This window comes from Vespa crabro, chromosome 2 (assembly GCF_910589235.1).
Source record: "Vespa crabro chromosome 2, iyVesCrab1.2, whole genome shotgun sequence".
NCBI classification, from domain to species: domain Eukaryota; kingdom Metazoa; phylum Arthropoda; class Insecta; order Hymenoptera; family Vespidae; genus Vespa; species Vespa crabro.
The window spans coordinates 8,811,673-8,827,607 of record NC_060956.1 but is presented as its reverse complement, the minus strand read 5'-3'; the positions used below and the strand labels follow the sequence as shown (position 1 = coordinate 8,827,607).

Genomic DNA, 15,935 nt, shown 5'->3' with positions numbered 1-15,935 from the left:
TTCGCTCTAGCGAAATAATTCATTTAAGCGATTGTAATCTGATAGCTGCTTCGAATGAATTTTTTTGATTGATATAATATCCTTAGCTTCATGGAGGGGATAAGGACGGACAACATGGTCGTCGTCCTTTGTTATTACACAAGTAATTCGACGTGACCTTTAAAGTTAATTATATTTCAAAACATTTGATCTCTTCTGTTGGGAGATCGCCTCGGTCACTCTTTCAAAAACGACAACTCGAAAACAGAACAGAAATCGAATCACAGCTTTTCGTGAATTATGATATGCCATAAGGAGAAAGAGAGGGTTGAATATGTTTGGGAATGAATATGACTCGTAAGAAGTTAGCAAACAAGAGCAAGGTGAACATTTTTTCTCTGTAGCATAAAATGGATGTACATTTTTTTCGAAATTTCTTCGATGTCGAAATTAAAATATAGCAGAATGTTCTTGCTCTTTCGTTTCCTCGGTATATATCACAGGGTAACAGAAGAGAGAAATATCGGATATTGGACAGGCATTTATAGCTAAGAAAACATGAGAGAAGGACGTGTCAGAAAAAGCACAATTTCTGCCAATGATCTTTGGGCGGTTCGTTACAATACAGTTATTTATCTTTTTCTACGAGGTTTGGTACTCTCTTTCTTACATTGTTACTTTCGCCTAATCTGGCGGATTCCTTACTTTATGATTAGTATTATTTAATTTGCTTTGGATTAAAGATGGATGTGTCCGGACATCGACATCCTGACGATCCTTTTTAAAATTTTCGAAATTTCTGTCGATCACTTGATGTTCGCGTTAGCAACATTTCATCTACATTCGTACGATAGATGTAATATATATTTTAATTCAAAATGAAAAGATAAGAATTCTTTAAAATTCAATGAAGCGTTTTGCTTATTAAAACAGAGAACGAAAAAGGAACAAATCTCTGTACGTAAATTTGTACATGTATACATCCATGTTCTATCTAGTCAATATAATATAAATATTCTAATAATTCCACTTTATCGATTGAACTTACAAACTTAGTGAAATTGAACTGAATTAAACTTGCTAAAATCCTAATGGCAAACTGCCAGAAACGCATTCATGGTCGACTTATTAGGCATCGGCAGGATGCTTCGGTTCAAACACACAGAAACGCCTCTATCGTTTATATCTAGACGACCTAAGCTAAATGTTTTCGATTAAGGTGTTTAGTTTATAGAGATTACATAGAACGTGACTACATTTCAACCACTACAAAGATCAACATCTACAAGAGAAAGAGAGAAATAGATAAAAGGGGTGATAAAAGGAGTAGTGTCACGGAAAAATAGAATAAGAAACGTCATTGGTTTCTTCAATTATATTTTTTTCGTTTTTAACGAAGGATAGATGGAACAGGTGTGGAAGGGAGTTTTAATTAAAGGAAGACATGAAGAACGAGTTATTCGTATAGGAAGATATAAGGACCGTGATCAGGGTGTGTACAATTATTATTTAAAATTTAAATCTTCTCTATGTGAAATTCTTTTGCGGAAATTGGCTTCTCAACTTTATGGCATTATTTTCGCAAAAACAACTACCTTTGAAACCTACTACAAATCTATTGTTGTATGTGCTTCATAGATTTATATTTATCTTGCTACTTTCCCTCCCCTCACACACGCACAACGACAAAGGTTAAAAATGTTTTCGATACAAGTTTCCGCTATACTTTCTATGGAAGATATTGAATAATAAATGGCTGCTGGCAAGGCTGCCGTGATTTGACATACCTAATTCGATCGAGCTTTCCTCATCGATCGAACGAGACTGATGAAAATAGAGATATGTTTGCGTATCGCCTCTAGGATACGGTATTTTTATGAAATAACGTTATTAAATCTGCATCCGAATGTGTTTTCTAGACGTTTAAATAAAAATAAGGAAGTTCTTTCTTTAGTACACGTGCCGGATGCCATATGAAAATGTTAAAATCTAAGCATTAATTAACAGAAAACGCGCCTTTTTCTCAAATGCAAATTAATACAATTAATCCTTCCGCGTCGCTTTTAATTCAAAGGAGAATGCGTAGCCTTGCCAGTGGGTATACTAGATTTGGACGTGCATTTCCTTTACTATTCACTTTTTCACTTTTCTCAACATGGTAATGTAGCCAATATTGTATGTGCATACATACATCTAAAGAAGAGAAAAAGAGAGAAAGGAAATAGAAGGATGAACAGAATAACGAGAGAAAGAGCGATCAAGTTTTCAGTACGGCTGCTTTCCGAATAAGAACGCTCTACGTTTATTTTCATATCACTTTCTCTCAATTTCTTTTTGTTTTAATATAATTTAGTGTGTTTTAGTTTTTATCTTTATTTTATTTATTTTTATTTCTTCTTGTTTTTGTAATTTCTTTTTATCTTGTATTTCTGTCACTCAATATCTTCGACGAGCACAAAAATGCTTTCAGAAATATTTGTTGCAAAGCTTCGCTTTATACAAATTTTCTTTTTCAAAGATATTCCTTCTCGAGCTTAATTTGTGTAGGTGTAATTACATATACGTGCGATGCATGTAGACATGTGCATTTATACGTGTGTGTGTATGTGTGTGAGAGAGATTTTTGTTGCGTACGCGTGTGCCGATTTTTTTTACACTTATTTGATGTTATGGCAATACCTAATGGAATGGGGGTAGAGGCAGTCGACGCTTTGCTTGACGAAGGACCACTGAGTTTGCCAGCCATGCGTCTGTGAACATTTTCGTAACTTCCGGTCAAGAGATCTACGTAAGAACTGGACGTTTCGTTTTAAATTGAATGTTAAATATTTCTCCTATGTAGAAAAATTAATTAACAGAAAAGGTATCTTTTAATTATGACGTCCAACGTTGGGGAAGGTCACATTTCGTTATATTTATTCGAGAAAATTTTTCGGATTTTTTTTTATACATTATGTTTTTTTCTTTTTTTATTTTACACTTACCCAACACTGTCTCGATAAACAGAATCGATAACAGAATTTCGAGTTATGTAAAGCTTGCGTTAAAGTCATACGGCACGCAATGTGGCGAAGGATGAAGAAATATCTGAACTCGTAGACTCAACATCTAGCAGATATTTAAGTATTACGAGGTAATCCATCTCCACTATGCTTGTCACTGGACTATTTTGGCAAGCTGCAACTTTAAATTTGAATCATTTTTATAGGAAACATATTGGAACGTGAAGAGCCTTTGTATTGACCGTATTTAAAATAGAAGACAATGGTATTCCAAAACAATCGATTATTCGTGATTGATATATTTGAATAAATTTACACGGGTGATTTGGTCGCTTATAGGACACCCCTTTCTCTTTTCGTTTATATTACTTTTCATATTAATATCTTCATTATGTACAATATTTGTGATAAATTTTTTTCGTAGATTGGCATTTATCTAGATTCATCTTTTCTTTTTTCTCTTCTTCCTTAAGAATATACCTTTTTAGTAAATGGACGTTTTAGCATACATCGAAGAAGGAAAAAACGAACCGTAAAAACGGATCGGAGCAAAACGGCGAATAAATGTAAATTGGAACAAGTTCAATAAAAAAAAAAAGAACGTGATCCATACGATTGAAGAAAGTCCGTGAAAACGAGCAGGGCGTAAGATAACAATAGAATATTTTACGATTCAGTGAACAATCGTATTATTCCATAAAAAAGTGTTAAACGAAACGGTGAAATATATTTACGTAACTATGCAAGAGTATTCGTATTCGTTTGCATTTATCAATTTTTGAACAAACCGTGAATCTTCGCGAGTGAACGTTTCTTCTTGGATTTTCTGTCGATAAAATTTGGTTATCGATTAAAAAGTTTTATCACATCACGGTTATTTTCAATTTTGCCGAGTATCGAAAATATCTGCGAAGTGACATGAACAGAATTAAAAATCATTTATAATCTAGTTTCATAATGTAATAGCTATGAACGGTAGAATGGATGTCGCGCGTTACCTTATAGCTCGTTATTCAAACATTTAACACATTTGATGAATCATCATTGTAAAAGTGAATAGCATTTAATCAATAGGACATACCAATTTCAACAAATATGAATAATATCAATATTAAATTTATATTCTCTTCATTGTATACATATATGTATAATCTTCAAATTGTTATTTATAATTAATGTGGGTGTATGTGCGCGCGAGTGCTTATGTATGTGCGCGCGCGTGTACATAAGTCTGTATATGTATATTCATGGACATATGCGAGCGTATATGAAAATTAGCCGTCTTGCGAAAATGAACGGTCAGCCATTTATTCATTAATTAACGCATCAACAATCTAAATGAGTTTTCTCAAAGAAGAAAACATCACTGACCCTTTCACCTATCAGGATAAAATTCATAATCATAGGCACGTATATTCCGCATCGAAAAGCTGTACAATATAGTATGTACAGAAATATCGCGAAGGACACGCTTTCATTTAGACACGTTTAATGTTATTTCATTCTTATTCGCATTTCCGTCAACATATCTACTGCATATCGTTCATTGACAACTATAACGTACGCGGAGACAGTGAATTCGAAGATGAAAAAATATCACGATGTGTATAAAATGTGCTTTAGCACGCGATTATCCTATCCAAAGAGAACAAAATTACTTCCATTATGGAATAAAGAAGAAAATATTTAAAATATATTCAGGTAAGAAAAAAGTTTTGTTGAAAGAATTATTAAAATTTACACATTTTCGAGTTAGCCTACATTTGAAGAGGAATAAAAACAACGAAGAAAGTGATGAATAATTCGAATGTGGATATAATCAAGAAAAACGAGAGATTACGAATGGAGAGAGATCACGAGTGTTAGTAAAAAGAAAGAGAGAGAAAGAGAATGAATCAAGACTAGCTCGGGAGCAACGAAGAGGTACAATAACCCTTGGCACCCTTTATTCTACCCCATTTCTTCCTCCTTTCTTCCCTCTTTTTCTATTTTTCTTTCAGACCACCATTCCATGGTAACGGAAACCGACGATTTATTGCGTGGCGCAACGAGCGCACACGGTAACACGTTACGGTAATGACTATGAAATACGATGGTGCACTTCTTTTACCAAAGTTCCTACCACCGGCCCTTTTCGGGGTTGCAACCACCCATCGAGTTCTTTTATGCTTCGAATCATCCCCACAAGACTCATCGTCCTTCATCCTTTCTGATAAGCGACCACATCGTTTCTCGTTTTGAGTTCTTAATGCGATTGCGTTGTAGAAGCCGAAGTTGAAATTTCTCCGTTTCGTTCGAACGTATTTCTAGTTCTTTTATTTAAAATATATATAGTACAAAGCGGTTTTGTAAAAACATGAGCATCGAAAGTTGGAAAACAGCGCCGCGAGCCGACGTCGACCGATTAATTTCTCGATTCACGCAAGAACGTGCCGATTGTTTTGCCCGACAGGCTTTTCAATTTGCAAAGAGAACGAGAATAAATATCGGCACGCTCGGACTGTCTCAAACAAAATAGAAGGTTTCGATTGGTTAGGCTAGTTCTTCGTAAAACGTTTTATATCGATTGCAATTCGAACTTTTCTCTTTCTCTCTCTATCTATCTCTTTGTTTTGTTTCTTTCCTTTTTTAGCTTCTTTTTTATTAGCACGAGAGACATGTCGAACATGATAGTTTTCGGTTCGATTTTGCCCGCGTGAATTCGATCGCATATAGAGAGAGGCAATAAATTTTAACGCGTTCTATAAACACACAGAAATAAACGTTCGTCGTTGGACATTGAACGCGTAACGATGATACGAGAAGACACATTCGAGCGAATAGGTAATTTCACGACCATTGTACAAAATTGACGAATTGTACAAATTTGTTTTCTTAGAAAAGATCGATTATATTTAATTTCTTGTTTTTTGAATATTGAGAAAGAATAAAAAGAGCTGGTATGAAAAATATAGAAAATCAGAGAAGAACAGGAAACTTTACTAGTATACGTATACTATGTGAGCGAGTTCATCGAATCGATGGCAAGGAAAAAAAATGAAGAGATCTTTCCGAATCCTCGCTCAGAACCTGGCACTATCGAAAGGGGCATCAATTTATATCGTTTTGAAATTCTTATTTGGGAATAGATAGTCGTTATCAGAATTATCTTCTGAAGACGTCGTTGTAGTCGTTACGGTGTCTATTCAAGCAGCATTATTCCGACACAAGAGGTATATGAAAACGTTGCGTCTCGTTAGTTGTCGCAGAAGAACGCGGCTGGGATGGATACTTTTCTATCGTCTCAGGAAGATAGATTCGTTACGATTTCAGTCTTTTGCAAGACACTACTCGTACCGCATAAAGGAAAATAGGATAGTATCATACTCCCTCTTTCTATTCCGATTGCACTCTTCATACAACCGACATTCGCGTTTAATCAAAAGTCACGCGAGTGTCTACGTATCCTCGTACGTTATATCCTTGTCTTTCTCCCTCGATTTTACTTTTTTCTTCCTAGCCAGTCTAGTTTCATTTTTTAATGGTTCTACGCCGTTCTCGAATTCGTTTGAGAGTTTTACAACATTCCGGGAGCTCATTGTTCGGCAATGATTCTGTACTCTGCGGAGTAGCCGTGTAGTGACGTATCTCCGGCTGCTATGGGTGGTAGTCCCAAGGCACCTGAAAGTACCACCAACTCCCTAAGTCCCTAGTTTCCAACTTTTTATTGCTTTTCGTGCGATTGTTTCGTTTTATTATTTTGCATTTTATTTTATTTTTTCCTCTTCGTTTAAAAAAATCTCTACGTGCAGCTTCAAGGGTAAGTAAATTTGTCATTGCTTTCTTTTATATTTCCTTGTCACACTATGTTAAAGTCTAGACTAAGCTCGGTAGCTATTGGACGAAGCCAGTTGAATTGTGCCGGAGAAACTCCAAGTTTTGCTGCTCTCTTGATTTCAAGTTCCTCCGAGCTTTAAAAGCACATTGTTATGACGAAGATATCTATACGCGATACACAAAGAACGTCTCGCTAGACGAATGTTTTTCGGACGTTTGAGAATATATATGGACGAGTTCGAGGGGATTAGTTTTTATCTAAAGAGCGATCAATCGTCGCGAACAGAATCCTCCTTCTACGGCCATGCCTCGTGAACCATATGCAGCAAGATATTGAATTTGGCAACGTAATTTCGTTATTGCCTTAAAGTTGAATTATTAAAATAAGTTAAATAAAGTGTAGCCCAGAAAAGAAAATCGATTGGAAAGGAATCGTCGATGTATAAAAGTATATACATGAACGTGAAATAACGTTAAGTTCTTATTTGTGTGGAATGCTGAATAAAAGAATCGGAGGGAGACGGAAGAGGTTTTCGAGGAAGAACAAACGTCCGAAAAACATTGTGCATTATTTATGAGTTTTTCTCCCACCCTATTTCGCGCTTCGAAGATTGTCAATGCACGATCGAAGCACTCGGAGGAACTATAGGCAGACGAGCTTGTTGTGTTTGGTAAACAGCGGCATTGTCGAAGTTGCCGAAATGAAATCCTTGCTTAAAATAAACAACTCCCGACTTAGCAAGACATGATGAATTTGAATCAAGTAATACTTCAATAATGAAACAAAGAACGCAAAGATATCGTATTTTCATTTTTCTCGGATAAAACTCGTGTGAAAAATCTCTGGATATATACAAAAAATGACTATGATGGCACATCGATCGCAGTTTATCCGGCACAGTCGTTGTTACTTGTTATTACTTTTTTTATAGCATGTTCAAAATACAGGGAGCGATAGTTACACGTTGTTCAGCTTGGAAGAAGTATGGGGTATGAAGTCTCAAAGGCAACCAAACTTTCTATAACTCGCCTTCTCGACAAATTCACGCGTAGAACAAAGGAAGATACTGGTAAGTGAAACGAAAAGAAGGATGGGAAGAGAAAAATAAAGAAAAAGAAACGAATAAGAAGAAAAGAGAGAGATAAAAATAGAGAGATAGAGATAGAGAGATAGATATAGATATACATAGATAGATAGACAGATAGATAGATAGATAGATAGAGAGAGAGAGAGAGAGAGAGAGAGAGAGAGAGAGAAAGAGAGAGAGAGAAAGAAAGAGAGAGAGAGAAAGAGAGAGAGAGAGAGAGAGAGAAATACAGAAAAGGGACAAACGAAATTGGTCAGACGTTGAAGAAAAAGAAAATAAAGATGTGCACGTTAGATGGAAAAGGTAACGGTCGAGTAGCGCATAGAAAAAAAGAGCTACCAGGTTGGTGGATTGGAAGAAGCTTCAATGATATTAACATTCGAGGAGCCAACCACGTACATATTTTTATTATTTTATTCTTCTTTTATTTTTCCCGAAAAGTTCGCATTTATAGAAAGTACCTGACGTAATCCAAATTCTACCAAAAAGAAATATATACGCACAATGAACTTCGATTTGTCGAGCTTCTAGTTATTGAAATGTTCATAAATAATATCACGGAAGAAAGAAAAAAAAAAGAATGGAAAAAAACGATTGAACGTGTACATAGGAGAAAGGGGGATAAAATTGCGAATTTCCAGTAGGCACACAGGGTCTTTCCCCTTGCGATAATTCGAAAGTTCCATAGCCAAGCCTTGACGAAGTCGATGATCGAATCGAAAAGGGGCCGATCGACGGCAATTTTAACGTCGAGTACAGTCGTAGTGACGATTCCATTTCAGGGCTCCTTGTGACGAGATGTTTCAGCATTTTCATTTCGAGTTTGAATCGAGGTCTCGAAGAGCACTTGACCCCGAAAAAAATCTGTCGACTAGCGCTCGCAATCAGCATACTTCGATTTTGATCGTCCCTGATATCGAGATAGAGACGTATACTTTTATCAAACATTTCCTATTAATCACCACGCGTGCACACACATCATGTGTGTGTGTGAGAAAGAGAGAGAAAAAACACATCTTTCTCTCGCGTATCATTGGCAATCGATACTCTTTCTCTCTCTTTATTGATCTCTTTCTCTCTCTCTCCCTCTCTCTCTTTCTTTCTCTCTCCTTCTTTCCCGCTCTTTCCCTATAACCTGCTCTCGTTAACTCCTACTGGATATTAACAATGTCATTTTACTCTATTCTGCGTCCACGTAATTAATTTTAAATTGCGATCGATCTCATTATCTGCCCCGAAACTCCAACCTAACTTAAGCGAAATCAATTTCAGTAATACTTGTGAAACTTTCAACGACGGTCTGATAATTTTGACGTGGCTTTAAACTCATTATTGTACTAAAAATCAGTTTCCAAGCGTTGGTTTGTCCCTTTTTCGAGCACCAGAATAAAGATAAAAGTTTTTCGTAGGAGCTACAATAGAACAAAATAGTTATATGCTTTTAAATGGGAGCGATCGGAGTATTCGTATTTGTTATTCGAAAATGAATTTATCGGATTTCGAATTACTTATGAAAATAATTACTTTCCCTAGAAGAATCATAACGTTTCCACGATACGAAATCCAACGTGTTTTTATCTTCTACGTTCGGAAATTTTACGAGCACGTCATTATCGCGAAAGTCTATTAGGTCTGATAATTTTGTCGTTAATTTTGTTGTTACTCCAAGTTAGCAATTAGAATAATAAAACATTCATATTTTTATACATTAGCTTTTAAAAAGTGATTTCGAACTGTCTCCTCGCACGTTCATCGATTATTATCAACGCATTATATAATTCCTAGTGATTTGTACACATTTCTATTCGTTTCTGGGTATCGTCATCATAAACAAGATACTTCCATGTAAAAACAGTGCATCGTCGTAATATCGTAGGAGTTGGTACCGACCCTGTAACATGTAAAATCTTTTCACGAGGAAGTCCAACCCAAAACGACGTTGTTATAATCATTTCATTCATTTTTAAACAACAACGATTTCACTCCTAATCTATCGCGTCCAGAATCTAATTAAACGAATTGATATTGGACGACATATATTGGTGATTTCATACTGTGCTTCTCTCTCTTTCTTCTTTACCAAGAGAAACCTTGGTTCTTATATTTTTCATTTTCATTTTTATTAGCTAAAACCAGAATAAAATGTTTTCGCGATATCACGGGTCATTGAACCTCGATTTGTTTTTCTTTTTTCAATCTCAGAATAGGATATCGTTGTAAAGATCGAAAAGCTAAAACGATTTTTAAACGGTGAAGATACTTGTCAAGAGCTTCAACCATTCTACTCGTAAATCTCTATATACTCTATATCTCGAGGGCTTGGTTGCGTCTGGTAAGATCTATTTCCAACGATCTTTTGCTTTCAGAGTAAAAGAGAAGTAAAAGATACTAGCTCGCTAGCAGGTTGGTTCGAAAATATCAGCGAGGACTTTCATAAGTACACACATTGATGTACATTTTTCTTCGCATTCGTCGAAAAGTAGATAGGTTTCTTCGAGATTAAATAATGGGAAAGCGAGATAGATAGATAGATAAGATAGATAGATAGATAGATAGATAGATAGATAGATAGATAGATAGATAGATAGATAGATAGATAGATAGATAGATAAGATAGATATATAGATAGGTAGATAGATAAATACTTAGGTGGATAGATAAATAGATAGATAGATAGATGGATAGATAGATAGATAGATAGATAGATAGATAGATAGATAGATAGATAGATAGAGATAGAAAGAGAGAGAGAGAGAGAGAGAGAGAGAGAGAGAGAGAGAGAGAGAAACAATGTTCGTACTTGGCCCTAGATTCACGTACAAGGCTCCCGGCACGATGGGTATGGGTGATGACGATAGCACGGTTAGTTTGTGGCGATGGATTAGTGTGCGCATAGCTCGAGTCATTATTAAATAAATTAGTTCACAGAGGCATGGCGTTGTAGAGGTCCAAATTGGGATGATAAAAGAGTGGCGTGGGGGTAGGCGGATTGTGGTGTGGTGCGGGCTGCGCCTGTATGAGGTTCAAGTTCAGGTTCAGGGGCGCGATGTGAGTCGCATTATGGTGGTTAAGGTGGTTAAGGCTAAGGTGGTTACCTGTCGGGTAAGGTAGTCCGAAACTAGGGTACCCAGAATAGCCGCGGCTTGCCGCGTATGCCGCGTACGCCGCTGCTGAGAAACCTGTGAACAGAAAAATCAATTTTTCTTAAATTTATATCCTTTTCTCGTACTTGCCTAAAGTTTCTTTATCTCGTCTCTCGGAGAGACTTGGCAAAGAGGTCACATTAAAAGCGTTCTCCATCCTTCTACCTTTCTATAAGAGTTTATGCTCTATTGTCTACGATGTATAATAAAAAATGTATATTTCAAATACGTCTGTAACAATATTGCCATTCATATTATCAAAGACGTTTTAATGAAAATGTAGGTCAGATCGATGAACATTGATTTATTATTTGATCGTTCCATTACAATGCTTAACGCGCGTACCAAATAGGTACCTATATTAATAACATTTTTTTTCCTTTTACGATTCTACTACGATTCGATGGTTATGTACGCAATCATTCAATCATCGTGAATGGATATCGACGTATGCATGCAAATGGAAAGCGTCCACCTAGTTGAAACGTGATACCCGATATATATCCAGTAGATATTGAAACATGCATGGAGTGTCATCGTCGTTCATCCACATTTTACTGACGTTTACGACGTATTCTTCTCTTTATCATATTCAAAGTGTCTGATACGAAGACCTACCCGATAGCCATATAATATCTATTCGTCTACTTTTTGTATCGAATATCTGTACATATACTGCATTACTAAACATCTTGCGGAAGTTACAATATCTATATAAGGCACATATTTTCCGAATTTAGAATAAAGAGATATTTAATCGAATAGAATATTTTAATACGTTAAAAATTTATTCAAATCATCAATACTTTTATCTACAATATTCCGATTACATTATTTGTTATAAAATATAGGCATCAATTCAATATTTATGGACTACTTTGTAGAATGAATGAACGGCTATGATCGGTAGATTTAACCAACTTTATGATTAACTATCTACGAGCATAAAATTAATTAAATATTCATTTATATGTTATACTCACCTTCTGGTATAGCTCCCACGGACCACATAAAATCTATAAGAGAAAACAAAGTCGATTATAATATTGGAACGAAATTATTAAGTGTATTTGATGTGTTTCATTTAGTCATTCTTTTCCCTTCGACTTGTTTTCAATTTTTTGAAAACGTCTCTTCGACTTAACGATCGAAATTTCTGCAACCACGTGGGAAAAAAAATATTGACTTGACCGAAATAATCGAGTTTAATGATATTCATCGAAAGTGGAAGTTCGTTTGATACGTATCATTCAATTCACTTCCATCTTACGTATTTTACGAGCATTCCATTGTCTATTCAATATTTTTCTCCGAGCAGGCAAAGGTATGCATAGACACTTAAAATATGTACATGGAGATAAGTCAAGTATTAAAGCGAAGCGTTGCAGAAATTCGTCGGAATAAATGGTTCGAGAATAACGGATGACTAGATTCATCAAACGATAAAAGTGGTTAGAAAAAAAAATTATGTGTGAAAAAGGATTAAAAGCTTTTCTAGGTTAGACAGTAGAGATAAGAAGAAAGAGATAAATCAGAAGAAAGAATAGAATAGAATAAGTGAAAGAATAGTGAAAAAGTAGAAGAAGAAAAAGAAAGGGGAAAGAGAAAATGCATCCATGAAATTTCATAATTTGATACTAATTCAAAGACCACACAACTAAGACTCTGACTATGTATGTATGTATATCGCATTGTCTATATAGCGCGACTAAATTGTATAACAAGGTACTAGTAACTACGCGCGGCCGAGGTATTTTCAATCTACGACAAAATAAACCCTCCTATGATCTATGGTTATTGTAGCCTTTAAGGTATTAGTTAATCAGTTACCGTTAAGTAATATTTGCTAGGCTGACTATATAGCTTATTAGATATCGACTAAGGGTCGGCAATTGGTCAAGCATTTATGGCGGACAAACGGTCGAACCGTCATTCGTTTTCTTAAATACAAACGAATCATTTCTGTGAATCGATCCTGTCAGCCACATGATGTGCGACTTATTGCCGACGCTACTACCACATTTATATTGACGATACAATATTTAAAAAAACACCGACCACAATACTACACTACTGATTTACTATTCTAGTGTTCATATCGATGTTGCTCTCACAATATACGCAGATGGAAAAGTATAAGAGCGTTTATTCTAGCCATAAAGATACACTGATACATATTAATAGTATTAGTGACTTTTTCCGTACCTAAAGTCTCTCTACCGGGCTGGTTTTGATTGCGTCAAGCGCTCAATATTTTTCTTTTTCTCTCGACATCGTCTTTTCTTTGACTCATTTTTTTTATTTTTTTTTATATTTTTTTTTTTTAAATTAATCGAACAACAATAAGTTCAGCTTAAATTAGCTATTCGATCGTTACTCTCGCATTTATTTGATTACCACCGAAATTTTTCAAATATTATATTATGTTATATTATATATATATATATATATATTGATGTTTTAATATATTATATATATTTATTATATATATATAAATTATATATATAGGTATAATATTTATATTTATTAATTATAGATCTATATATATTAATTATATATATATATATTTATTTATATATAATATTGAAATATAGATTTATGCATACTATACATAAATATGTGCAATTCTTACACCGCAACGTATATATTTCTCAAGTAATATAGTATATGTACATATACGTGTACTTTCTCAGATGCAACAAAACGATTCCACATAGAGCAGACGTTTATGTACGATATTAACAGTACGATATTAATAATCTCTCTCTCTTGCTCTCGCTTTCTCAAAGATTCGAAATGCGAATAATACGCACTATGTTCGAGATTACCAGTGATCGATTAATTAACATTCGACATTTCTTCGTTGATAGCTTTTGTAATAACATGGAATTCATCAAGTTTGTCTTGCATGGTCATAGACAACTTGAGATAGACCCGTCCAAACGGTTGTCTCGAGAAAGAAAATTTTGTATCAAAACGTCTGTGACAGAGGAAAAAACGCTTTGATCGATAGTGTCATGCTTCACCATTAATGCGAGGCACCACACCTCCTCCGTTGGACGTTTACGTTATATATTCAGGACAAAACCAAAATCCGGCCCAAAAAGCATTACAGAGTGAACAGAAATGAAACCGCATGTTAAAATCTGGTCTACTTACGAAACTGACAGTGTTGCGCCTCTCAGGCAAAGTACGTACTTTCTAGGACACACGTCTCACGCTTTATTATTAAGGTAAATGATGCTAAATAGTTTAGAACTGTTAATTACTGTGTAATGTGTATAATAGGGGGGGGTTGAAAGAGATAAGATCAAATACAGGAAGAAGTTCGAGTAGGACAGGTGAGACAGTATGTAGCCGTGAAGCAAAAGTTTCGAGGATGTAAGGTACAGGTATGGAGATAAAGGATGTAAGAATTAAGAGTACAGGATGTTGAGTCGGTAAAGGTCCAGGATATAGGTATAGACACGTATACGTAAGATATATATTTAGTGTGTATATCCTATAGAGAGGTATAATATTACTTGGCTATGTAACGTAGCTTGTTAAGTAGAGGTACAATGTAATAGGTTTCATTAAAGCCGCTGGCAATATGTATTCTCGGTGGAAGATGTACATACGTTTCTCATTTCTTGCTTTCCGTAATAATTGGTCCTTCTCGAACGGCGAACATCAAACGTGACCGAGTTATTATACGAGCGTGCGATAAGAGATAAGAAAACTCGTAAAAACAGCGTAAAGACATAACAACACAATTGTTCGACCTTATTTCCGTTCGAGATGGTTTGGTATGTACATACGATCAAGGTGTTTGCGTTTTGAGAAACGCTCGCAGACGAAGGATGCGTGATCTTCCACGAAGAAGTACCTAAAGTATATTCTAATCTAAAGATATTATAGTGGCTCCTGAAAAAAGCTAATAGTTCACTAGTAGTCTCAACGGTAGGAACGTATACATAGTATAATAATTCGCCAAAAAATTATTCGCTCTAACTATCCAACCTAGATCGCCTAGTCTCTCGATAATAAAACTAAGATCTGTAACAACACAAATGATTACCTAATTACCTAAATATGTATAGGTATATATATATATGTAGATAATATGTATATATAGATATAGAAGATATACTTCGATATGTATAACTGTAAGGTCTATTACAAAAAACTATAAGGTGTAATGCGACTCTCACAAAATATATCGATATTAATATCAAATACTATGGTGTTACCAAATAGGTAAATACAAAACAATATAATACGTATATAGTTTGCCGTTATCTAGAATGGATTTAAGTACGTATGTGTACAAGTATATATTTATACATATATATTTATGTGATCCATCCGCATATATGTGTATAAGTTTTACGTGATCCTTTTTGAGACAGACATATACCAGCGGATGGTTCAGACTCCGTGGCTTTTCTTCTCGAATTCTCGTACGTCGTAAGGAATACATTCTGGCTATTCCAGTTTTCTTTCTTTTTTTATTTTTTACTCTTTTTCTCTTTTTTAATATTATGAAATTTCATGAAGTTATTGCGAAAAATATTTTGAAAGGCGCGACGAATGATTATTATCGACCACCATTTGCCGAAGGCTATCAATGTGCTATTCGCCTTTCGCCATATCAATTTTTCGCGATAAAACACAACATTTTTAAAAAGCTTTTCGCCTTTTGAGTTGCCGATGTAACACACTGGCGTGCCGCTACCTGGGAATGTATATATTCGTTGAAAACGATCGTGGAGCGTTGGTCTCGACAGTGGGCGCCATCATTTCGAAAGCGATTAGTTTCTTTTTTCTGTTCTCGAAAATGTATAAGCCACTTCTTTATATAATTATCGACCTGCTCTCGACCATCATTCGATGCGCAACGCTAGGATCTAGTGTGAATTGACATT

At 35.2% G+C, this 15,935-nt stretch overlaps 1 protein-coding gene across 8 annotated transcripts in view; it reads right to left on the bottom strand.

The window, feature by feature from the left end:
* The window catches only part of LOC124433218 (RNA-binding protein Musashi homolog Rbp6), a 586,211-nt gene that overhangs the window by 16,522 nt on the left and 553,754 nt on the right, over positions 1-15,935 (bottom strand). For all 8 annotated transcript variants that reach the window (XM_046982961.1, XM_046982962.1, XM_046982960.1 and 5 more), the window contains 2 exons: positions 12,012-12,044; positions 10,981-11,064 (listed from right to left, as the gene is read on the bottom strand). In XM_046982961.1, coding sequence (XP_046838917.1) covers positions 10,981-11,064; positions 12,012-12,044 — 117 coding nt within the window. The remainder of the gene's footprint in view (positions 1-10,980; positions 11,065-12,011; positions 12,045-15,935) is intronic.